At 40.9% G+C, this 14,919-nt stretch overlaps 1 protein-coding gene across 2 annotated transcripts in view; it reads right to left on the bottom strand.

The window, feature by feature from the left end:
- The window catches only part of st3gal8 (ST3 beta-galactoside alpha-2,3-sialyltransferase 8), a 17,996-nt gene extending 4,003 nt beyond the window's left edge, over positions 1-13,993 (bottom strand). The window contains exons 1-8 of one of the 2 annotated variants that reach the window (XM_035151794.2): positions 13,843-13,993; positions 4,163-4,521; positions 3,874-3,997; positions 3,651-3,789; positions 1,582-1,775; positions 1,303-1,482; positions 539-584; positions 132-251 (exon numbers count right to left, since the gene is read on the bottom strand). In XM_035151794.2, coding sequence (XP_035007685.2) covers positions 132-251; positions 539-584; positions 1,303-1,482; positions 1,582-1,775; positions 3,651-3,789; positions 3,874-3,997; positions 4,163-4,313 — 954 coding nt within the window. In that variant the 5' untranslated portion in view covers positions 4,314-4,521; positions 13,843-13,993. Of the gene's footprint in view, positions 1-131; positions 252-538; positions 585-1,302; positions 1,483-1,581; positions 1,776-3,650; positions 3,790-3,873; positions 3,998-4,162; positions 4,522-4,712; positions 4,926-13,842 lie in introns of those variants that run through there. The other variant, XM_047339336.1, reaches the window with a different exon arrangement.
- Positions 13,994-14,919: the final 926 nt, after the last annotated feature.

Raw genomic sequence — 14,919 nt, forward strand, 5'->3', positions numbered from 1 at the left:
ACACAGAGAAGAGAAGAAGCCACGACATGATGAACAGTCACTGAACATCCGGCATCTGTGCAAGTGATTGATGAGAACTTTTATTATGTTACAGCTCCGTCACTTTATAACAAGGGACTCATCCCTCCTACCTGGTCACAGGTGTGCAGAGCAAAGATGATGGCCAGCATCCCGGTGGAGGGGTAACGACCGTGGTGCTCGGTCCAGTGATCGTGGATATATTTAAAGAACACCGGGTTCATCACCAGAACCTGCACACACACACACACACACATCATGGTAAATCTTTCATGTGTCAGCTTTCATTTGCTCTCAGACCCGTTTTCATGGGTTTTTATAAACATCTGAAGAATGTGAACTAAGACAAAACTGTGTTTCAGAACGTGATTCAAATTTATCGACAGCATGTGGACAGATCTGGTTTTTATGAAGCCGTCGAGACTTGTTGAGTCAAAGCAAACATTAAACATTAAAACGAGACTGACGGACTAAAAGCATCAACAGCGGAAGATAAACAGTGAGAGAGTATTTATTTTACCTTGTCTTTATCAGCCTCCACTCTGTCTTTAACCCTCATGTAGGTCCTGAACACACACACACACACACACACACACACACACACACACACACACAACACACACACACACACACACACACACACACACACACACACACACACACACACACACACACACACACACACACACACTTTGTGTAAGTTCACATTTTGTTCCGTCTCATTTAAATATTAATACACTGTAGTCACTGTATGTGAATGTAAAACCGTAGCATAAATAACTATAAATGAAAAAGATAGTAAAAGAATGATTGAAAATACTAATTTACAAAAACAGACATCATTTTTTACATAAAATGTGAACATAAATACACATTTTTATCTTTGTTGTTTATTCTGTCAAATTAATATTTTCGTATCGAACATAAAAGCTCTAGTGTGAATTATATCTATATGCTAATTTCAGCCTATGTATAAATCTGTCGGGATTTAATATGAAGTAATTTTTATACATATATGGGATGAGTATAAATATTATATATGGACAATACATTTTAACTTGAATGTTTCATGTGTATATTTCATGTAATTCTGTTAATTGTAATTGATCGTGTGGGAATATGTGTTTTAATACAGTATAGAATGATCCGATTACATTTATTTAGATGATATACTGTTATATATTCATTCTATTTGACATTGATATTGATATTTTTTGTGTGTGTTGAATATATTTCTCTCTCTACATATATTCGGTGAAGTTGGAGTAGATTTAACGTTCGTACGTTTTGACCTGGCCGGTGGACAAGGCGCTGGTCAGCCACTCCAGGTCCCTCAGTTTGAACGGCAGCAGGACGAGGCTCTCTCCTTGCCCCATGTCCACCGCGCTCTCCGGGTACAGGAGGTGATGCGTCGTCCGACTCCCGACATCTTTCTCAAACCCTCGAGTCACTGCCTTGTTCATCCTGAAAAAGAGGAAGAAGAGGTGAGGAAGATGAGGCGAGGAAGACGAGGAGATGGTAAATGTGGGAGGTGCATGTGTTTGAATGTGTGTCCAAATGTACCGGATCACGGAGTTGTGGGAGTTGATGAGGTCGCCGTGTCCGGACTGTCGCAGGTTGCCAGAGTTGCCGACCACCGCACAACTACGGCAGATGGAGGGGAGGGGCTTGAAGTCCACGGTGGGTGAAGGAATGACCTTGAACATCTCTGACATCACTTCCTCTAGAGTTTGGGAGTTACCTGACCGTTGAAGACCCTGTGAGGGAGCGAAGCATAATCCCATTATTTTTCACTGTGGCTCGATTTGACTTTTTATATCAACAATGCAGAACTACCTCTATACAATATGAAAAATACACTTTTCATCAGCTCCAGAAGTTTTCAGAATTAATTTGTGTAATGCTCTATGATGTTACTCTGGCCAAGAAGCTTGTGTTTTCCCCTTTGTCAGTTTGCTTGATAACAGGATTACGTAGAAACGACTAAATTGGATTTCCATGAGCTTGGTTAAAAGATGGCTCCATGGCCAGGAAAAACTATTAAAGGGTTTGATTATTTTAATATTATTCTGCAACTATTTAGATTTAATTTGCTAATTGAATAGTTACTGGTTTTATGTTGAAGGAAGTAGATTTTTTTTTAAAGACAGGTTAACAGATTGAAAAATCTGTAACATTTATGTTATACAATATAATAAATGTGATATGCAGCTCTACATTTGTACATCTGCACTCTAGCTACAGCAGCTGTGTTTTAACCTCATTATGTTCATACTCTCTGCATCTAGATCTAATTTTATTTGGCCGACTATAGAACCACGTCTGCATCTCTCACACACACACACACACACACACACACACACACACACACACACACACACACACACACACACACACACACACACACACACACACACACACACACACACACACACACACACACACACACACACACACACAATATGCAGAATACTGCATACTGTGGCTCAGACTGATGTTAGCAGCATTACCGCCCCCCACCTTTTAATCTACTAATGGTTTCTGCTGCAGGACTTAATCTATAAGTGCAGGAAACCGACTCAGACGTTCTTCTTGTCATCCAAACTGTCGACAGCTTCCACAGCCACTAATTTAAGACCTCTTACATTTCAGCGTTCATTAAAACACAACTCTGCATTGAAGACCCTGGTGATTGAACTGATGACTTAAACCCTATTACACATCCTTCTATTGTTTTCTGATAACAAATCTTCTATCTGTGATTCTGATAATTCACCGATTAGGACTCACACTTTGTTTGTTATCACTTTACACAAAAACCACGATTAGTAACTTAAGAAAGATAAAAGAGGGGAAATATTATTCAGCATCATCTAAAGGAAATTGTGATTCACTAAACGGTTAATGAGAATTATCAATATTGATATGAGCGTTATCTGTAGTTTAATCATTGATTGTGGTTTAAAATGATGTTGATAAAAGGAATATCGGGATATAATGATTTAAACAAACAGTGATGAATTGATCTTGGATACTTGCAGTGCTGTGCATAATAAAATCTCACACTATGCCTACAAACTGATTCACTTCCTGTAGATTAATTAAACATCCGCGGTTGTAAATTGTTTAATTAACTGAAGTGAAATCGCTGGGAGTCGCTGGGGCAAAGGACGACTTTTACTTTGAAGTCTTAACTTTATGGAAGGTAACGTGTCCAAACAGACTGAGCATAAAGAAAGACGAGATTAACTATCTCTCTATAAACCTCACACTATCCAGTCTCATCTGTCAATCTGAACGTTTCACTCTGTGTTTATATCATCAAATAACTAATTAAAAACAAATCAGAGACACGAGCACTCGAACAAACATCTGTGTGATAAGAACTATTTAGCATCACAGAAACCAACTTTGAATAAAAAATGTATTTGACATGTACTTTGACTTTTTTGTTTGGTCCATGTCCCATTTGTCAACATGAAGGACGCAGAATTTCTACCTTCTACGGAAGCCAGGCACCAGGGGGCGATTAAGACATTTTGGTTTCACTTTTGGGAGCCATCTTTATATATCTGTTTATATCTTTAAAACAGGAACAGAAATCATAAACAGTTCCTGTGTTTTGTCCTCACCAGCCACCATCTGAGCGCGTCAGGGTCCAGGTTGTTGTTGGCGTCTCGGAGGACAGGCTGTTGTTTCGCATCGTAGTGCTGGCTGAACCAGAGCGACACCCCGGGGTCTGAAATACAGGACTCAGAACAACCACAAGACCTGAAGGAGAAAGATACAGCAGAGTCAGACGGAGCAGAGCAGGGAATTGTGGGATAAATAGAGTCCATGATCTCCTGTATCTACCTCAGGACTTTCTGGGAGTCGACTGCAGGCTCCTCCTTGTCCTTAGGCTGGGGGGTTCTGGGAGGAGGGGGTGTCACTGGTGGGTCCGGGTTCAGGTTAGCAAGAGGCGCTGTGAGGTCAACCACTGCAAACACAAACAAACTGAGTCAGACAGTTAACATCTTCATGGTACAATTGCAACACTACTATTACTATTATACTACTTCTACTACTACTACTACTACTACTACTGCTACTGCAACTAAAAAAACAAATTCCAGTAGTGACCATGACGACATCAGCTCCTCACCTGTCTCCCGGCTGGCTTGCATGGACTGGAAGGTGGGCAGGGACAAAGACAGCGGCAGGAAGTGTCTCTTCTGGATGCTCTGACTGGCCAGCATGAGGAAGAGGATGGCGGCGATCAGCAAAGCAACGCACAGCTTCCTCCTCAGCAACATGGCTGCACGGACGACAGGTGGGCAACGACGGGAGGAAGGACGAGAGGTCAATCAGCCGTTCATCCTGCTATGTCAGCACAGTTAGACTGTGTCATCTGGACATCGTCCACTCTTCTGTCGTCGCTCCACTCAGCTGCATCGCCATGGAGCCTGAGACCCGGCCGCAGCGCTGCTTTTCTATTGGTGGAGACAGGATCTATGTTCTTACCTGAGTTAGAGAGAAAGACACGACAACATCAGCATCAGCAAGAAGATTTTACCTTTCATTACAAACTAATCATCTCTCAACTACTCATAACAAACTACCAATTAGATGCTATTAATAACTATGTACTTATAAAAACAATTTACTACAAATAAAGTAGTTTACACAACAGTTTACAGAAGAATCACACAAACCACAGCTTCTGTTCACTCGTCAGAAACAAACTTCAGAAACAACAGTGAAGTTCAAAGCAGAGAATTTTGTTGTCCGTCGTTGTCGATGACGCTGTTGACTGACATCTACAGAAATAACAACGCAAACATCCCTCTATCTTGAAAAACGAAGAAAAAGAGAGAGAAGGGAGCAGTTTTTGACTTTTGCCGATGGCTGGAGTTCCCACTCCTCTACCTCCCCCACCTCTTCCTCCCCCGTCCCACCTCTCCTCTCCTACTGCAGGAATGTCTCCATGCAGACAGACTCGGACTCTGCATACCAATCAGATCTGGACCCAGTTCAGCTTCTCCTGTTTCAGCCCTCCCTCTGCTCCTGTCCCTCTCTCAACCGCACTCCCGCTCTCTGACTGTGTGTGTGTGTGTGTGTGTGTGTGTGTGTGAACAGTCCAAATCATTCATTACCGTGTTTTGTAACCGATAGCTGCAGCAGTTTATTTAATAATCTTTGTTGTAATTGTTTCAACAGTCTCCAAGTTACATAAATGTGTAGCTGTAGAGTCATTACTGTATTTTTACTGAACTGTTTTTCAATACTTGTAAATTTGAAGCCATCCACCATTAAACATTTCAAAACCCTCGAGATTTATTAAACCAAATCTTCTACTTTTACAAAAAAAATCGCAAAAGACTTTTACAAATTTTGGACAAAAAAAATTTACTTTTCATAATAAAAAAAAAGAAAAGCATCAAAGGCAATATCCCCCACCACCCCATGCCAGACTGTATTAACATGGACGACTTTTAGTTTGAAGGCCAAACTTAGAAGATAACACGTTCAAAGCAGACTGTAAATAAACATGGTCGACGTGTCTCCACTTCCTCACACTATCCAGAAATGAGGCAAAAATATAGCAGATATGAAAATTAGGAGACAATCGTGCTGTTTCACCCTGTTTTTAAAACGTCAAATAACCAATTGAAACCAAATGATTCAGAAACATGAAAACCTGAACAAACATCAGTGGGATGAGAACGAACTAAAATGACTGAAACCATCTATGAGAAAAATGTATTTAAACACTTTTTAGTTTGGGCCATGTCTTACATGAAGGCGGCAGGGTGTATGACCTATACTGCAGCCAGCCGGCCAGCAGGGGGAGAGAGAGACGCTTCGGTTCCCCTTTTGGGGCCCTGTCATGTCCTCCATCTTTATTCACACTCTGTGCTCGACTCTCAGAGGAAATGTTCACAGCAGATATATTTTTGAAAGGGAAACAGTAAAAGGGGAAACTCCTAAAACTACAAGCAGCCACAGGTCTTTACTCTTTGCAGAACAAGGCAAAACACTACAACTGTGGAATGAGAGGAATGAAAGGAACAAATTTACCTCTAAAACAAACCTAAAATTGTCCATATACAAGTTTTTAAAGGATTGTTGAAATGTGTTTTCTCCACTCCACTTTCTCAAATAACTATGTGATTTTTATCAGTGCTGATTATTTTCATAATTTGTCAAAACAACAGTCGAGAAATGTAAAAATGATTTAGTCTGATGCAAAACTGCAGGAAAAACTGAAAGAGTTGATTTAAAGTTGATGAGCTGAGTCTTCTCAGATTGTTTTTCCCTCGACTGGAACAGAAGAAGTCAAAAATAGATAAAAGAAAATAAATCGCACATCCATAGCATCACAAACAAAACCTCCGTCTGGAAAACAGACAGAAGTACTTCTACTACTATTAACTTACTCACTGCAACAGAGATCCCTTCTGTTTTTCCCCCCTGTGTAAATATCACTGCAAACTACTTAACTACACAAAGTTTTGGAGCATTTGTTCCTTTGGGAAACAGAACCAGAGGAAACAAGTCAGGACAGGGCACTGATTAAAACATCTGAACACACACAGAGTTGTAAAGTTGCCCTGTATCCTCCTCAGGCAGGAAAGAGTAGTGATCTCAGGGAAAAGGCTCAGGAGAAATTCCAGAGAAAAAAAGAAAGCACCTTTTCTAGGATTAGCATCTGCATTAGCTTGTTGGTGCAGAGTTTGACTTGTGTTGTGTCACGTTCACTGTGCAAACTTGTCCTGGTACAAAGGGCTTTCACACAGAATCAGCTCAGCAGAGATCAGCTCGACATTTGGTCTGGATAGGAAAGTCCACACTGATCAATATCGGTTAAAGATTAATTCTGTGAATGAACACTTGATCTTCTTTTGAGCCCTTTTCAGTTTATAATGAAACTATAAAGCCGGTTGAGTGATTGTTTTTTGTCATTAACACAGACGGGACCTCTCAGCTGCTTTCAGACATTTTACTGAAGTTTTCCACTGTAAAACTTTTATTGGAATTTTCCCCATATGTCTGGAAAATGCCAGAGTGAGCACTTTGAAAACAGCAGGAAGTTGTCTGGATGTTTGTTACACACAATGGACGCAAAATCGGAAGAACACAAATATCTCAGGAGTCATACACAGAAAAAGGTTTATTGTTGTTACTCGACGTTCCTGTTTTCTCGGATTTCAGCTGTAAAAATTTTCATTTTTGATTCAAGCCAGCCGATTTGCACACACTCTCGGATATCAGCCCCCCCAAAAGTCACATTTTTTCATCAAGATCCCTGAATTATTTTACTTGGAAGTTGGTGGGGAAAAAAAGAAAAGACTCCTTATCTCATAATATTACAAGAGTATGAAAAGAATTCCTAGATCTGCCCCTTCGTCGAGGTCCAGTAGGTTTTGAGTAATCCGAACAACCAAACAACAAACGGAAAGAGATTTCATCTTCTTTACCCACAAGCTCCGCCTTTACTTGCTCTGCCCAAAGTCTCTGATATGCAAATGTGGAAGAAGCTGATTAGAGAGCAGCCAACTTTCAAACATGAAAGATACCTCATTGTCTGACAGAGATAAGAGCTGAAGAGGTTGTGGAGGGTTAACGCCCGTCAGCTCAGTCACACACTGTCCTGTATGTTATTTTAGGGTCCGGAGGGTGGGGGGGTGGACTTGACAAGTGTAGGGGTCGTGTGGTTCCCGGCTCTGAGAAAATCATGTGACTGAACTCCATCCTGTCCGTCCCTGTGACCTCTGACCTCAGCGTTGACACCAGGATGGAAACTAGCTGCCCTGCAGATGGAGAACAGTGACGGGCTGGAAAATAGAGACGCTGAAGAAGAAGACGACTAATGGGCTGCCAGGCAAACGAAGATGAAATCTAATGTTTCTGTGCCGTCTGTTTACACAGATCGCCCACAGAGGAAAGTGGAGACTCTGACTCTGCTGCCTGTGCACTGCTGGTTTTTAAGGGGACTTTTTATGGCTTCATTTGATTGTGGAGAGTAGAGAGACGACAGGAAGTGAGAGGATGTCACTGAAAGTTCACTGTTGCAACAAATCTTCTCACACGAGAAAATGTCTTCTGCAATGTAAAACACTAAAATTTGGGGTATTTTAATTCTATAAGTATTAACATCAAATAAAGCTTAGTTCAGCACAAAAAACATTTTTTACATTTTGTAATTGATGATTTTAGAGCCATTACTTTTTTTTGATACCAACCAAAATGAGCATCTGAAAAAGTCCAGAACTGGTCAGTATTTCTGTTCAGATTCAGCATCTTGTTGCTATAATTCCTGATTTGTTCTTTTGATATTGACACAGAGACACAGGTGTTGTATAAGAACTAGAAATCAGATAAAAGTCAGATGAGGGTCCTGGTCTTTATTTAAAACAGATGAATTGAGAGCAGCATGAATTGGTTGTGGACACTTGAAGACGTGTCACCTCTTATCTTGGAAGTGTCTTCAGTTCTGACTGATGAGAGGACTCAGGTATTTAACCTCTGGGGGGGAGCCACTCATTAGCGTCACGGGGGTCACTTGAGGCTAAGTGAAAACAACTGTTGTTTTAGTAGTCACCTGTTGTCTTGGCTTTCCTGGAACTCATTGGAATTTGCACATCAGTCCAGAGTCCAGTCATGACCGATAGCATCCAATCAAGAAACTGCGTCATTCTTTCCAAAGGTCTCTGCCCCCCCATACTAAAACACTGAATTTCAAGACATTTCAAAAAAATCATTTTAGCTATGCAAGAGCTCAGAGTTTTAGAAGAATAAAACAAACCCATTGATGTCCTGATACAATATCCTTCCACACACATAAGTTTACACTTAAACATGTTGTTTGAATCACTCCAACTGCCAAAAACTCAACATGTCATCATAACTGAGCTGTGGGAGTCGTAAAAAAAAAAACCCTGCAACGTCTTTAAGGAGTCAGAACAGAAATAACTTCTAGAATAAATCTAATGGATCCTGAAAAGCGTGAGAAATTTTAGCCACGTTCATCTTTTTAGTTTTGCATGTGAGCCTGTAAGTAGATTTGTTAACTAGCACTCTAAAGAAAGTACAGCTGACCTTTTAGTTTAGGGTTTTCATTCATAAACAGTATCCGTTGAATTTAATTAAATCCCAAAATATCAGCCTGCTGGTGGCGCTAACAAAGTCAGGGGGTGACCACAGTCATCTAGCTTCTTCTCTGGGGAACATGTCTGTAAAGGATTATACAGCAGTTGTTGAGATATTTCTGTCCAGCTCCGAGTGTAGATACTCTAGTCTACAGCATTTCCAATAGTGCTCTGATACAACGATAGCGACACACAGATGAAAATTAATACGACCAAGTGTCTTGTGGCGTAATTTATCATCCCACTAACATTTTAACTCTAAACCCCGATACAACAGAGAACATCAGCTTATAAAAGACAAACTCCACAGTCCTCTGCTCCTGTCGAGGTGGTGTTCAGGTTTAATGGCCAGTTTCCATGAGGACGGCAGAAACGTTTGGTCATACTGGTTACTTATTACAGTCCAGAGTCACTGACCAGAATCCAGCAGGACGGAAAATTAGCTGAGCTGAACCTTCCAAGTGCAGCTCAGAAAAGAGACAGGCCGAGCCGACCCACTGAGAGAGAGAGAGAGAGAAAGGAGAGGTAGTTGTGAATAGGAAAAAAAGACACTGCTCAGACTTTCTGGCGTAGTGCTGAGTCACAGTTGGACAGACACTTGATGTTAAAAACTACAGCATCAGCCCAAGAATAATAATTATAATAATATTCTTCACATGAGTTTGGAAAGAGAGAAAGAGAGAGAAACGTAAGATGTGAGACATTGACACAGCCCGACCCGACAAGACAGGACATGACAGAGAAGCTTGGCATCATTATCCTGATGTGAACATTCAGGGAAGTGAATCTACAATTTCCAACACAGAAACTACACGTCAGACTGACCCAGTCAGAGGCCACACCTTAACACGGCGGTTCCCACACTTTTCAGCCTCTGAGCCACAAAATAAAAATGTACCAGAGACTTGTCGCCCCCGTTATCCCTGGAGACGGTTGAAGCATTAATCTAGTTTGCATTAAAAAAAACGTGTTGCATCGTTTCCTGTGGTTTTGCAAACTGCTCTGCTGCAACTGATGTCGTTGCTGCTCTTTCATAACCACCTGATGTGGGGACACAGAAAACCAGAAGGTTGATGAGACGTTTTTTTATTTTAAATCAAACCACTGTGGGAGCAATCTTGCAGGCCTCAGTGTCTACTGACTTTGAGAACCACTACTGTGAATAACAGATATACGGCTGTCAGAGGAAACGGTCCAAAATCCATCCGGAACGTTGTGCAGATCTGATCTACATCACGTTTGAGGTTATTGATACCAATGGATTTTGGACTAGTTATTAAACCCAGGGGTGTATTTGCTCTTCACACCAGCACCGTGAAGTTTAATTTGTACTTTGACCAGACTTATCAATTTACTGGCTGATAAAGATTGCTCAATATTGGATGAGTTGAATACAGACGCAACATACTAAAGTTTTTATGTTACTGCGTTTGTGCTGGACGTATGAGAAGATCAGATCGTGTTTCTTGACCAATCAAAGACGACAACCAGGCCTTTCCAGAGGGTTTAGTAATAGTTTCTCTTCTCAGTATATTTGTTCTCTTCATATATTACGAGTCCTGTGACAGTCTGTTCTGTAAAGATGTCTCTTGTTTCTTGCTCGTCTGTTCCAGAAGCCTGATCCCTCCTCTGCCGCTCCGTTTGATATTTCTCCCTTTTGTCCCTTTTTGTGAGGACGATTTCATTCAGGCTCGAAAGATAAAAGCTGTCATATGTTGGACATATCTTGAAGACCTCTGAGAAATCTGTCATTCTGGGCTGTAGAAATAAAACTGCCCCTGAGACAGACACTCAGTCGGGTCTGTAACAATCTTTTTCTGTAGTTCAGATTTAGAATCAGGCCTCTATAATTACATCTGTCCAAATACAGAGGACGTTTGACTCACAATCTGTCTCTGGCTATAATTATGTGTATGTGTATTCTAGTTCAGTTCTACCAGCCTACATATCGTAAACACGCAGACCCACACACAGCCCATCGGGACGGGTACAAACACCTACACCAGAATATTACAGACACAAAAGAGTCTCTATTCCAAAAGGTCGACATCAACAAAAGGATCCCTCTATGGGAGTATCATATAAACATATAAAACATAAATATATGTTCCTAAGAATTGGAAGAACACCATGAATAGCCAACTACAGGAAAAAGTGAGTAAACCAACTATTACAGGAGTGTTATGATACAGTAGAGTAGAATCAAGTCAAACTAGACCACGCGAGTAGGACAGAATCTGTGTTGATATATAAACAAGAGTAGTCAGAAAAGTAGGAATCATCATATGTTTATACTGTTATCTTGATGTAAGCTCTCTAAGTAAGAGAGCTTACATCAAGATAACAGTATAAACATATGAGATAATAATACGACAGAACACAGTCACATCTAAACAAACAAACACACTGTAGAAATATTAAAGTCCTATAAATGGTTCTATGCAACACTGAAATAATATATTTGGAAATGCACGTAGGAGACAATAATACACAGAAGTACGTGAAGGGTCGACTGTGTCCCATGTTCCACAAACACGATTCAACTATTACAGAAGAATCTACCAACAGACCAACTAACATTAAAGGGAAATATTAAGAACTATAGAATATTACTTACAGCTGCCCTGTTTCCTGTGCTGCTACAAGAGAACAAGTTAATGCAATTTAAAGAAAATTGCAAGAAATATTTTTGGGGAACACGTAAGGTGGATTTCCTGCCTACTTTTTTTCTCTCTGGGCCTTCAGACTTTTTTGTCTGAACTGAAATAACAGGCGTGGAAGTTTGGTTGATTAATTTAAGTTCTGCTCCTGGTGTTAGTGATGCCGACAGTAATACCATGATGTGATGATGATATTGCAGTGGCAACTAAATATATCTGTTCGGTTACTTTCTAAATTCAAACAAATATACTTTTTTAATCCACTTAGTTCAAAAAGTTAGCGAATACAAAAGCTGAACTGACAACATATCGATGTCAGACATACGCACGCCTACAAACACATCAATGTGAAGCATAGATAGACGCAGCCCATGTAGGGGATGAAGACAGAATATATAGATATATAGATATATATATACGAATGTCATACAAAGTGTGCTTCCGAAAGTAAAATGTGAGACCAACATTTATGTGTCATTTAAACTCTAGTTTCAGTTCTCTGGTGTGCTTCTTCCACCAGACATGTTGGCTCCATTTGTTGTGTCACTGTTATGTTTGGCTCACCGTGTGCACGCTCCCTGTGTGATACATCGGTGTTACTTATCTGCGTCTCCTGTGTGGTGCATGTGAATTGTGTGAAAGACATAATGTGCTCTGTGTTGAGGGGGTCACAACGTGCATTATGAGAAATCTACCAGCAAATTAAATACTACAGCAAAGAACATTGCAGTTACACGATTTCCGACAGTTCGCACAGAGCATCTCTGACACACTTTAGAAATACTAGACAATCTCACGAAGGTTCAAATGGGCCGTTGTGCACACGGCAGCTCGTAGGAAACAACTGCTCAGAGCAGCTGGGTGCAACAAACTAAGTTATAACAGGAAAACGTTATAATGAAAGAGGCCTGCAGGAAGAGAACCACAGCCTACTATAGCTGCCATGCATTACAGGGGTTTAAAAATAACAAACAGACACACATGTGGTTCTTAATAGAGAGAACTAGATAAACTATACATTACACTGAAGTCAGCTACAAGTAGATCCAAAACAGAGAAGCTGTGCCCCAGAGAACGACTGTTGAAAACGTTCTGGGAATATTATAGAATCAACTGACAGTGATACCAGTTGAAATCATGATGATCCTGCAGTGTGGTGCAATACAGACAAACTGACTTTTACATACAGGATTAGAATATTGTAAATATCCGAGATCATAGTGATGGCAACTATTTTCGATAGTCGATCAGTTAGAATAATTTTGAATTATGCTTTACAGATGTCAGGGTGCTATTTGATTTTGCTGATTTATGCATTTCTGGTAAAGTTCTGACTGTAGATTTTTACAAGAAAAAAAAACGTGTGATAGTCTTTCTATTTTTTTGACGATATGGCAAAAATTTCTATCGAGATATCGGACAGTTATTGCGATAAATGTCACAACATCTCTATTTTAACTTTATCAACTGATTGTTGGCTCCTGAGTGACAGTTGTGGTTTTTAAACACTCACAACACAACGATAACGTCACACATCTCAGGCACATCAAAGTTGTGTTAGACCTCCTCACTGTGTCCGATGACAAAGTCATAAATCGATACACATACATTGCGATAATTTACCGATATCGTGTTATCGCCCAGCGTCGGGACGATCACAAGCATAAAGTCCGAAGCCCCTCAACCACAAAACGATCCCACCCCCCTCCTCCTCCTCCTCCTCCTTCTCCTCCTCCTCCTCTTGTCCGTGTCTCCTTCTTATCGTCTCACACTTGTTCTCAGTTACACACAAAATAACAACAAACAAACAAACAAACAAGAGCGAAAACAAGCAGAGGTAAAAAAAAAACTGCACGAAGTTTGATGAAAGTCTCCGAAGTTTCTTGCTCAACTTTTCACTGCGCTGCCCCCAAACACACACCCACAGACACACACACACACACTGGGCTGTATTAACACAGACACACACACACACTCACGGTAAATATCCGGTGGTAAATCCTAACAAAGCTCCGCAGAGCAAACAGACTCACATGAAAGCGCCGCAGCGACCGGATGCTGCTTCTTCTTCTTCTTCTTCTTCTTCCACCTCCTCTTCTTCTTCTTCTTCTTCTCCTTCTTGTCGTCTTTGTGTGGAGCCTCGGAGCACAGACACCGTGATGCAGAGCAGCGAGGCCCCGCCCGAGAGGGGGAGGACCCGGGGAGCACCGGAGGAGGGGGTCGGTGCTGGTGAGTGGAGGTGGTGGGGTTTCTCTGTCATGTGAACGTGTGGCGTTTTGGGCGTGTTGCCTTTACTGGGGTGTGAATGTGCCAGATGTGTTCCTCAACTGTGTGTGTGTGTGTGTGTGTGTGTGTGTGTGTGTGTGTGTGTGTGTGTGTGACATCAAACTTCTTTGAAATGTCTCTACCGGTTTGCACATAATCACCAAACCCACAAAACGGACCGATCTGGATCGTAAAAAGGTGATTTCTTGACGTCAACAGCTGAGATTCATTAGCGCTGCGAAATAAATTACAGCACTTATCACATTAAACCTCATGGTTTTAATTGCTGTGGTTCGTGGTTTTCATATTTTGAATTCCTTTTTTGTTGTTGTTGTTGTTGTTTAGTTTTTGTTGATTTTTTAGACATCGAAACAAGCTGCAAACACAACAGCTGACGCATTGTGAGTGTATGAATTAGCTGTGTAGCTAACATGTGTCAGCAAACAGCGATTAACAGTATACAAAGATGAAGCCAACACCTGACAGCGCCAGAAAAGTGAAGCCAAAACTTCTCAAACGCCCCCCTGGTGGTTGGTTCGAGTATAGGACATAAACCCTGGCCTCTACATAGAAGAGCTTTTATCTACAGTCATTGGCTCACCATATGAACTTCAAAGTGACAATATCATTGCTGTGATCACATCTTGTTTCCTGTGCGCCCACAGGGCCAAGAAAACAGTTATGCAGGTTTAATTATTGATACTGCAGCTTTAAACTGCAATTTAGAGGTATTTGTACACATCCGTTAGCCTTCCTGTTTGTTTTTCCGTCCGTTTTGAGTTGACTAACCTTTCAGACACAGTCTCATGAGACTCATCTTTATTCAGCTGGGATTCAAACTCTAA

The sequence above is a fragment of the Hippoglossus stenolepis genome, chromosome 3 (genome assembly GCF_022539355.2).
Source record: "Hippoglossus stenolepis isolate QCI-W04-F060 chromosome 3, HSTE1.2, whole genome shotgun sequence".
Lineage (NCBI taxonomy): Eukaryota > Metazoa > Chordata > Actinopteri > Pleuronectiformes > Pleuronectidae > Hippoglossus > Hippoglossus stenolepis.